The sequence below is a fragment of the Zingiber officinale genome, chromosome 1B (genome assembly GCF_018446385.1).
Source record: "Zingiber officinale cultivar Zhangliang chromosome 1B, Zo_v1.1, whole genome shotgun sequence".
NCBI lineage: Eukaryota > Viridiplantae > Streptophyta > Magnoliopsida > Zingiberales > Zingiberaceae > Zingiber > Zingiber officinale.
Genome location: NC_055986.1, coordinates 2,042,992 through 2,053,307, shown reverse-complemented (window position 1 = coordinate 2,053,307; position 10,316 = coordinate 2,042,992). Strand labels below are relative to the sequence as shown.

Sequence of the window (10,316 nt, the reverse complement as noted above, 5' to 3'; positions counted from 1 at the left end):
GTGCTCATGATAAAGGTTCCCAATCGATCGGTTGATCGATTGGGTTGCTTTTTATCGCAACATTGTACCCGATCGATCAGTTGATCGATTGAGCTTGATTCAATTTTATTACTTGATCAAATTGACCAACCCTAGCTCACCCGAATCAAGTCTAGGGCTCTCAAACCTAACATCCGGTCAACTGTGACCTGTTGGAACTTCTCGTGCCTAGCATTTGGTCAACTTTGACCTGCTGGGACTTCTTCACCAAGTATCCGGTCAAACCGTTGACTCACTTGGACTTTTCTCCTTGTGCCAAGTGGCCGGTCATCCTTGACCCACTTGGACTTACCGTCTCGTGCCAAGTGTCTGGTCCTTTATGATCCACTTGGACTTCCTTCCACTAGATGTCAAGTCACCCTTGACCCATCTGGATTTTCTTATGTCAAGTATTCGGTCACTCCTTTAACCTACTTGGACTTCTCAACATCAGGTGTCCGGTCAACCTTGACCTGGATTTTCATGTGTCTGGCTTCACTCACCAGGTCTTTCCATCTGCCTAGCTTCACTCACCAGGACTTTCAATCTGCTTAGCTTCACTCACTAGGTCTTTCACCTAGCTTCACTCACTAGGATTTTCACCTAGTTTTACTCACTAGGATTTTCCCACTGCCCGACTTCACTCACCGAGACTTTTACCTGACTGGCTTCACTCACCAGGACTTTCACCTAACTTCATTCACTAGGATTTTCACAAGACTTCACTCACTAGGATTTTCACCTGTCTGACTTCACTCACCAGGACTTTTCTAACCAAGTATCCAGTCAAGCTTGACCTACTTGACTCTTCTTCACATCAAACTGGTCAAATCTTAACCAGAGCAAAATTACACCAACAATCTCCCCAATCGGACGATTGCACCTGCAATCTCCATATATTGTCAAACATCAAAACCTAAACATCAAAACTCAAGCTTGAGTCAACTCAAGTTTAGTTAACTTGGTCAACCTTGACCTACGAGATATTACACCAACAAAATATCCCTTAAACTCGGTCTGCTATCAAATGATCTGATATATAATAGATATCTTAATACATGAATGGAGCATTAGGTCCCCTAGGTTTGACCGGCTCATGGGTCGATCGTCCTCGTACTAAAGATTTTAGCGCTAGGTGAAGAGCAAAGTCCTATGGAGAGTGACACGCTGATTGCCACCTCCTCTTGACGTTGACTATTATGTCATCTTAACTTTGACTACTACTTCATATCCGAATCTATCTGTAACATTCCGTATCATTTAGCATGATGCCCAATGATATAAAGGAAATTGTGTCATTCGATATGAAAAAATTACATTAGTAAAAATATTTCTTGGTTGAGAAGAGAGAAGAAAATTATCTCCCATTAATAAAAATATTACATTCACTTCAACCCTTCATTATATAAAAGCGAATTCCTTTTTGAAATCACTCAATCAAGAGTTGTCATTTTTTTTCACTTGTATAGCCTCCTCCTCCTTTTTTTTTATTTGAAATTTTGTAAAAAATTGAAATTTAAAATATTATTTGAAGAGAAGGTCATTATCTTTTAGAAGACAATTACCACATAGAAATAAATAAATGAAAATAAAAAAAAACACACCCTCATTAAATTTGAGATCTTACATCATATCCTTGTTAATGAATTAATTAAAGTTAAATGGAATATGTTCATTTCAAATAATTTACTATTGTCATCGATTTGATGATAAAATATAGATAAATAAATTATGGGAAGAATTTTATCTTAATATAATGATACTTTATATAAAAGAGATCATGCACCTAATAAAATAGTATTAATTGGTCATCCACTAAAAAACTACACCCTAATAAATATCAACCTAATATCTTAACTTAATCACTCAACCCAACAAACAACCACTCTAATAAATGAAAAGAACATCATGAATTATTAGAATCCTCAAAAATATTTTTAAACTCATTATAAAACTATTGTATAATAATTAATGACGGCGATTCTGATAAATATCGTAGATGGTTAGGTCACAAGTCAATACAATGGGTCGACGTAAGTGTAGGATTGTAAAATTATTAGAGAGGGTGAATAACTATTGTTGAAAATTACTATTGAAAACGAGTTATGTAATGGAATAAATAAAATAGAAAATAATATTAACATAGATGATTTTACTTTATTCGGAGCTTGTGATGACTCCTACTCCAATATCTGCGATTGTCGATCATTTTCGTTGGACAATCACTATCAGTTCGTAAAAAGATTACAATTATTGAGTACAAGAACTGAAAATAAAATTTATTACTGACAAATAGAAAGGAAAATGAAGTCTCTTGTTCCTCGAACTTCAGAGCAACCTTTCAATCTCGTCAGAGCTTTTTCAGAGCAGCACTTAAATATAAAAGTTGTAGTCAATATTATCCTGAAGCTGCTGGTCGAAGGCCTTATATAGGCCTATTCCAGGCGCCTGGAATCCCTCCTAGTGCTTGGACCATTGCTGACATGGTAATTTCTTGTCGAAACTTCATCCGCGAAGTTTATCCACTTCTGGGCATGATCTGGACCGTTGACGTGGGTTCGGCCAGTCATCACGCTCTAATTCAATTTCGATATAACTTTTGTAGTCCGAATATCTGTACCAATTTCGGATGTCCAAATCGCCTGAGTACCTATGGCACCTGCCTGAGCGAGATTGATCTGGGCACCCGGACCTACACGGTAGAAACGTGTCCAGTAGATCCTTGTAAAACTTATTGTCTTAATCTTAATTATAATAACTATGAGCCTAATATTGCCATGCATGATTATAGGAACGAGTCGAATATGGCAAAATATGAAATCATCATTTTAATGAATAATGACCATCTAGAATGGTCTAACACATTTTTGAATGAGATAATACTTGAACAACGTATGAGATAATCCGAAGCATTTATTTATACGTGACATGAACTATGTATCGCGCGATGCAAAGCATGTGGGAATCCATGGGAAAAATGGAGATTTTATAATTTTACTGAGACAATAAATCTAATTACTTATTAATTAAGTAATGAATCAAATTTTGAGAAATTAGTGGATAGGTATGAAAAACCTTTACACAAAAATAATGTAAAGGATTACTAGCTCTTAGTTAGGGATGATAATAGAATGGGACGAGAGTGAGTTATATATCATCTCTATCTTTGAATTACATCTCAGTCTCCATCTTAACTCATATCTCTAGTTATATTTAATCAGAGAATCTCATCCCTTATTCCGTGGGATTAAATGTGCATATCCATCCTCATTCTCGAGAATAAATTTAAAAGAATATCGGAGAATTTCTATCCACGTCTTCGTCCTTATCCCCATACTCGTCCAACCCAAACCCAAATAAATTCTTCAAACCCGCCTCATTTCAGATTTTCTTATGACTTTGAAATTGTAGGAAAATTATGATCTCTACTCTTAGGATATCTTCAATAGTTAGAGCTTTAAATAAATTTATTATTTTTTCTTTCAATATGTCACATCAATATTATAAAATTTTATTGAAACATCTCTAATTATTAGATCTCTAAGTGAATTTCTCGTGGTCTAATTTATAATATATAGTTGTATGAATTCATGCATGTTATATCAATTTCAAGAAAAAAAAATAGATTTAAATTTTTATTACTGTTCTTAAACTACAACTTTGAAACCTATCCTCTATAATAGTTCAAATTTTTTTATTCAATTTTTTTTTTTATTCTACAAAGCTCTCACAAATTTTGTATTGAAGATGTCCTAAGTTGATCAAGATAAATTGCCGAGCAATTAAATGCCTATTTAAATGTGTAAATATATAGAATTTTCAAAGGCGAATGAAGTCGGAGACGCACGGGAAGAGATAGCCAGTGGAAAATAAGAGAAGGTGTGGTGGCCAATATTTGATAGATATCTTGAGCTGAGCAATTAAATGCATAATTAAATGTGTAAATAGAATTTTCAAAGGCGCCTGGATTGGAGACCTATGGGAAGAGATAGTTTGTGGAAAATAAGAGAAATTAATTGCGATGGACACGATTGGATAGATATCTAGACGAGATGGCATGCTAGATTTACAATAATCAATGCTAAGATATATTTCCTCCTAAATACATATATCTTATTTCTATCTCATAACATTTTTCAAGGAAGGAGATAATTCTATGTTCATGACTTCTAATTTACTTATTTGAAAGCCCTCTAATTCTAACAATTGCTGATGAAATTGTACATGCCCAAATTAGATTGACATTGCATCCCTAAGTCATAAGATTCTTCTAAAATTCATTTATCAATCTGATATCATGACTCAACCCAGCAAACAAACAGCATCATTGATCCAGGGGTAAAGTGGGACCCGGATGGTAGAGGAGCCGGTGACACGTGGGGATCGGAGTCAGCACGGTCAACGTCCCAGGCTCAGCCTGCCGAGCGGAGTCCCCGCTACGCCGGGCGGTGTACACTGCCGGACGATCAGCGTACTACCCGGACGACAGCGCGACAGCCCAGCTCAACGCTGGGTTTCCGACGCTCTGAGGTCGAGCAGAGTCCTCGCTCGGTTGGACGGCGAACACTGCTCGATTACACATGGCGAGGCAGCCACGCGTGGCGAGGGGGAAGCAGGATGAAGCACTAGGGGCGGGCGGGCCTCCCGCTCGGCAGAGCCGTACCTATGTTCGACGAGGCCTAAAGCGAAAATAAAAAGTGGCACTTTTGTGACGATAAATAAATGTAATGCTCAGTTTACACATAACAATACACTAAATACATAAATAAACCAAAAATAATATATTATATCAATAAAAAGTTAATACATATTTGAAATAATTACATAAAAACTACTCGTCTAGCTGTTTTAGAAGCAAAAATATTTATTAAATTTGCATAATCTAATTCTCTAACTATTTCTTTCTCAATCGACAACATTGCTAGCCCATTTAGTCTATCCTGTGACATTGTTGATCGAAGATAATTCTTAATTAACTTCAACTTCGAGAAACTTCTTTCTGCCGATGCAACTATTACTGGTATTGTTAACAAAATCTTATAGGCAATGTAAGTATTTGGGAATAAATCATTCAGTTTTGTCAAACATTGTAGCATATCAATTGCTCTTTTCTCATTTGTTAAATAACATCTCACGACCATCAACTCTGAACACAACTCATCGCCATTAATATCTGAACGTCTATCGTGACTCAAAAATTGTTGAAGCTGCATACAAGACTTCATCAGGCTTGTTAAAGGCTCACTCTTTAACTTTTCCAAATTCGATAAAAACCCAAAATCTCTTAATATTGTTTAAATTGTTCAAATCGAACTTGAAGAGAAGATCGAGCTTGATCAATTATAAACAGAAAATATTCAACTCTAAAAGATTCTTCACCTGATCGTGTCACATCATCATTGTAACTTTCATCAAATTGTTTCTTTCTTCGAATGATACGTTTTTCTCGAAATTTAGGTTCAATCCCCATTTCACTTGCGATTTGCACGGCTTCATTCATGGAACTAGCAAACCCCTCTTCTCTAAACTTATCAAGAAATTGATCAAGTCCTTGTAAAAGGTTGATCGCAATATCAATATCCATATCTTCAGATTGAATAAACTTACTCACAGTATTTATTGCTCGTAACAAATTATACCAGATTACCATTCCAAGCAAGAACTCAAAACTCTCAAGATCATATAGTGCTAAGGTCTCCGCATCACTCTTTGTTTTAGAATCTTCAGCAACTTCTGCCAAGTCAAGTAAAGCATCTCTTATATTTACAATTTGCTCTTTTATGGCTTTAACACTTTCAACATGACTTTCCCAACGGGTATGTGACAATGGCTTAACGGTCAAACCAGACACCTTATCTTTAAAATTTTTCCATCTCTTTGTAGAGGAAGAAAACAATGTGTAGATGCGTTGCACCACTTCAAAGAAGGATTTGGCTTTAGGACAACATTCCACCATATCAACTAAAGCCAAATTAAGACTATGACAACCACATGGTGTGTAAAAGGCTCTCGGATTTATTTCAAGCAATCTTTTTTGTACACCTTTGTGTCTTCCACTCATGTTAGACCCGTTGTCGTACCCCTGTCCTCTTATGTCATCAATGTCAAGCCCAACTCTAGTTAACACATTTAGAAGTTCACTTAATAACCCAAGACCTGATGTGTCATCCACCTTCAAAAACTCAACCCAATATTCTTCTACTTTTGGTATGCTCGTCGAATCATCCAAACATCGTAGCACTAGAGACATTTGTTCTTGATGACTTGCATCTGGAGTACAATCAAGTATTACTGAAAATATTTTGCATGTTTAACTTTTGCAATGATTGCCCTTTTCACTTCATTTGCCAAAGTCTCTATCAGTTCATTTTGAATTTTTGGACTAAAATATGTATATTGAGATTCTCTTGCTTCACAACGTCGAACATGCTCCTCCATCACTGGATCAAACTCAGCAACTATTTCTATCATTTGCAAAAATAGCCCATTGTTCTCGACATAAAGTTTCTCATCATCCCCTCGAAATGTCAAAGTATTTTTGGCAAGTGTTTTCACAATGGAAATTATTCTTGTTAACACTTGCCTCCAATGTTGTCTTTCTTTATTGATTTGAAGTTGCATACTGTAATCAATTGTTTGATTTTTTTTTTTCAGCCTCTTTTCTAATTCAACCCAAGCAATCATGCAATCCATATGGTCTCTACTAGCTTCATGTTGTTTAAGACTTCTATGCATATTACGCCAGTCTTTGTATCCATCATTACCCAAATTCCCCATTCTACTCATCATTTGTTCAGTCTTGAACAACTTGCAACAGAAGCAAAATATTTTATCCAATAAAATAGAATATACAAGCCATCTTCTATCCAATGTTTGTCCATTTGCCATTACTCGTGTATAATGTGATGAATCAAAATGCCTATTGTTACTATCCTTAGGAAACAAAAAATCATTCACTCTTTTTGGACCCATTTCAATTAAGTAATCTCTCAATTTTTTATCAATGTTATTCCAATTTCCAGGATCCTCCAAATTCATAGTCGAATTTAATTTTTCAAGTTGAGAGTCTTCTTCTACGTTTTCATTCGACTCAATCAAATTGGCAGCTTCAACCAATTCTTCATTTTCATTGTGGCTTTGTTCTTCAATCACCAAATTATCCCCAAATTCTTCTCTTTCTATTCTGCTACTTTTAATAAAATATTTGTTAATATCACCGGCTTGACTTTGAGTTAATGCTTCCTCCCTTTGTTTCATTTTTCTCTTTTGAGCTCCAGATAGATATTTAGGAGGCATTTTCAATATTCTTTTATTATTCCTGCAAATTATTAAAAGAGTTCCTAATAATTAGAGAATAATAAAATACTTTTGCAATTTAGGTTCAACCTTTACCAGAAAAAAGACAGAGTTTATTAAATTTAGTATTCGACAAATAAAATAAAGTGCCTAATATCAATATCAAACTTCACATGACTACCAAAATTAAATAATTAGAGAACAATAAACAAGGTGGAGATAAGAAAAAACAGAATCAATTATCAAAAATCAAAATCCCATAAAGTGAAGGATCATGAGAAATACACCCAACACAAAAGTAAAGCAGAGATAGGAAGATTCATATTGTTTAGAAAATGATGCAAAAAGATAAAACCTAATGAAGATTCAACTTAAATGTTTAAAACTGATGCAAAAAAGTCAAAAAGATGCCTAACCAAATCCTGCACGGCACTGCTCCCAATGACCCAATCTTTTCGTTCTTTTTATGCCTCAGTGGGATTTGGGAAGAACGCTGGAGAAGAGTTAAAGAAATCGTCTGCTCGTGTTGCAACGTCGGTGTGTGCTGCCTCCGTGAGAAACTGAGAATCGACGATGTTCTCTGTAAAAACAGGGTTTATCGATATGGCCTTATATTTTATAAATTTTTTTTGTAAAAAATGGGCCCTTTCCTATGATGGGCCCTGAGGCGGCCGCCTCCTTGGCCTCATGGAAGGTCCGGCCCTGCCGCTCGGCTCGGTCACTCCCTCAACAGTGTGGGGGCGTAAGTGTGGGGGCGTAGCCAAGCGGACCTCCCACTCAGTCTTGTAGACGACCAAATAGTAGGAGGGGGTATCTTCCTTGGGGCAGGTGTCACCGACAAGCGGCATGATTGGCGACATGGTCAGACAGAGAATCGTACGGTGAAAGCTTCCACTGTCGCGTCAGAGATATGCCGGGTATGTTAAGGTATGATGTCAGTCATGCTTTTCTGACACACTCATTACAGATAAGCTGTGAGAAGCGTGCACGTCTTGGTAAGCGTGCACGCGCCTTCAGAAGTCCTATATAAGGACCCCCAGACTTCTACGGAGATATGCGCAATTCACCACTGTAGCTACAGTATTCGTTACTCTGCTTCGATTTCTCGTCGTCGGGAACTGACTTGAGCGTCAGAGGGTTATCGCCGAGAACCCCTTCCCAGCTCGGTTTTATATTTACAGATTCTCGACAGAGGTCTACCGTCTACACCATCTCGGAGTCTACATGAAGCCAACGGGAAGCGTCACATCCCAGCGATCATCGTCTCAGCACTCAGACAAGATTAAATTGACACCGTCTCAAGATATCATTTATCAATCTGATATCATGACTCAACCCAGCAAACAAACAGCATCATGAATGAACAGAAGTAGCTAGACAAAAGAAAAATAAAGATAAAAGGCTATTATCATATTGATGGCGATCTAATATAATAATTATATTTATTGATGGATAGCAGGTACAGGCGTGAACAGATCCACCTCATAGCGCACACTGTTTTCTTTTCTATGAGTATAGAAAGGTTTCGACGTAGATCCTTGTAAATCTTATTGTCTTGTAGTATTTATTATATATATGATCTCATGCATTACGTCGCAGAAAGTGACTTGCCCGCATAGCCGAGTTGATCGGATGGTAGATTGCCACCAGGGCAGAAAGTGACTCTGTAGTTGGTGCCGCCAGGGCAGGTGAAGACGACGATGCTGGTTCGATCGTCCTGCGGGTAGCTGTAGGCGTCCGGGCACCGCGCCTTAAAGAACCTTGACAAATCTGTGGGATCGCAGGGCCCACTGGTGCAGCAGTACTGCGGCGTCCCGAACACGGTGCAGGGGTTGTTGCAGCCCCCGGGCGCCCTCAGCTGGGCCGGGCACTCCCCCACGATGTTGGCGGAGCACCGGATCCCGCGGCACCCGCCGCTGGTGGGGCTGAAGTCCATCCCCACGTTGTAGCCGTCCACGAGGGAGATGTCGAAGAAGTCGAGGTTTTGGAACTGGTTGAGGGCGAACTCGGCGAGGGTGTTGGGGGGCCGGCCGTAGCCCTGGCACTGCAGCGCCCCGCAGTCGCCGGTCTGGCAGTTTCTGCCGTCGGAGGAGCACCCAGTGCGGGCCCATATGCGGCCGCCAGTGGCGCCGGCGTTGATGTTGATGGTCCAGGACTGACCCGGGTTGAGCTGGTTACCTCCGCCGGCTTGGGGGCCGGTGGTGGCCCATGCGGCCCAGACGGTGAAGGAACAGCTGTTGACGATCTGGAAGGTGGCGGCGTTAATGGAGAGAGGAAGGAGGAAGAGGAAGAAACAGAGCGCGGCGCAGCTGGTTGATGCAGCCATAATGTCAAGCTTGTGGGAATTCACGGGGAATTTATAAAAATGTTCAATCAGGACACCTAATCTGAGGCGTCCAGAAAATTTTTCCAACTGCTGTAAAAATAAATCGAAAAGTATTGAGGGCAGTCCAAACCTAATAATATCTTAGGGTTGTGTGAGAAAAAATCTCTATTAATTTATTAATTAGTTAATCAAGAAATGGATAAAATTTAAATAAAATAATACAAATAAAATAAAATACGAAGCATTGACTCTAGAGAGACATGGATGGGTCGTCCAACAACTATTATGCTTAATTAAATGTGAATAAAAAAATTGAAAGGCTGAGATTTGTGGATCTACATTTACTAGCACGATGCCAAATGATATAATGGGAATTGTGTCATTCAACATAAAAATATTAGAGAAGAAAATCTATCTCCCATTAATGAAAATATTATTTTCACAATGATCATTTATATAATAAATAGAACTCTATAAAATCATTAATTCAATCATACGTTGTTTGTTTATTTTTTTTATTTTTATTTTTTTTAAAAATTTTTTACAGTTGTGTTGTCCCCTCTTCTTCTACTTTAAAGGTTTCAAAAGTACTGAATTTTTTATATTTTTAGATTTTGTTTACCTAAAAAATATGTGGAGTAATTTTGATAAAAAAAAATATACTCGATTCTAGTGT

At 37.9% G+C, this 10,316-nt stretch overlaps 2 protein-coding genes across 2 annotated transcripts; both read right to left on the bottom strand.

Moving 5' to 3' along the window:
- Positions 1 to 6,306: 6,306 nt before the first annotated feature.
- Positions 6,307 to 8,174, bottom strand: LOC121992877 (zinc finger MYM-type protein 5-like). Its single transcript, XM_042547493.1, has 3 exons — positions 8,085 to 8,174; positions 7,385 to 7,404; positions 6,307 to 7,336 (listed from the first exon to the last, which is right to left on the bottom strand). The coding sequence occupies exons 1-3, from the start codon at positions 8,172 to 8,174 to the stop codon at positions 6,307 to 6,309; spliced, it is 1,140 nt and encodes a 379-aa protein (XP_042403427.1).
- A 565-nt stretch (positions 8,175 to 8,739) lies between these two features.
- LOC121990975 (protein P21-like) lies at positions 8,740 to 9,659 on the bottom strand. The gene has a single exon (XM_042545301.1). The coding sequence runs from the start codon at positions 9,638 to 9,640 to the stop codon at positions 8,903 to 8,905; it is 738 nt and encodes a 245-aa protein (XP_042401235.1). The 5' UTR covers positions 9,641 to 9,659; the 3' UTR covers positions 8,740 to 8,902.
- Between the last annotated feature and the right edge of the window lie 657 nt (positions 9,660 to 10,316).

Coding starts and splice junctions, on each gene's coding strand:
- LOC121990975 (XM_042545301.1), bottom strand. CDS start 9,640: ATGGCTGCATCAACCAGCTGCGCCGCGCTCTGTTTCTTCCTCTTCCTC.
- LOC121992877 (XM_042547493.1), bottom strand. CDS start 8,174: ATGTCGCCAATCATGCCGCTTGTCGGTGACACCTGCCCCAAGGAAGAT. Junction 7,405..8,084: donor TCTACAAGACTGAGTGGGAG/GTCCGCTTGGCT, acceptor TTTCTGGTAAAG/GTTGAACCTAAATTGCAAAA. Junction 7,337..7,384: donor GTTGAACCTAAATTGCAAAA/GTATTTTATTAT, acceptor AATAATTTGCAG/GAATAATAAAAGAATATTGA.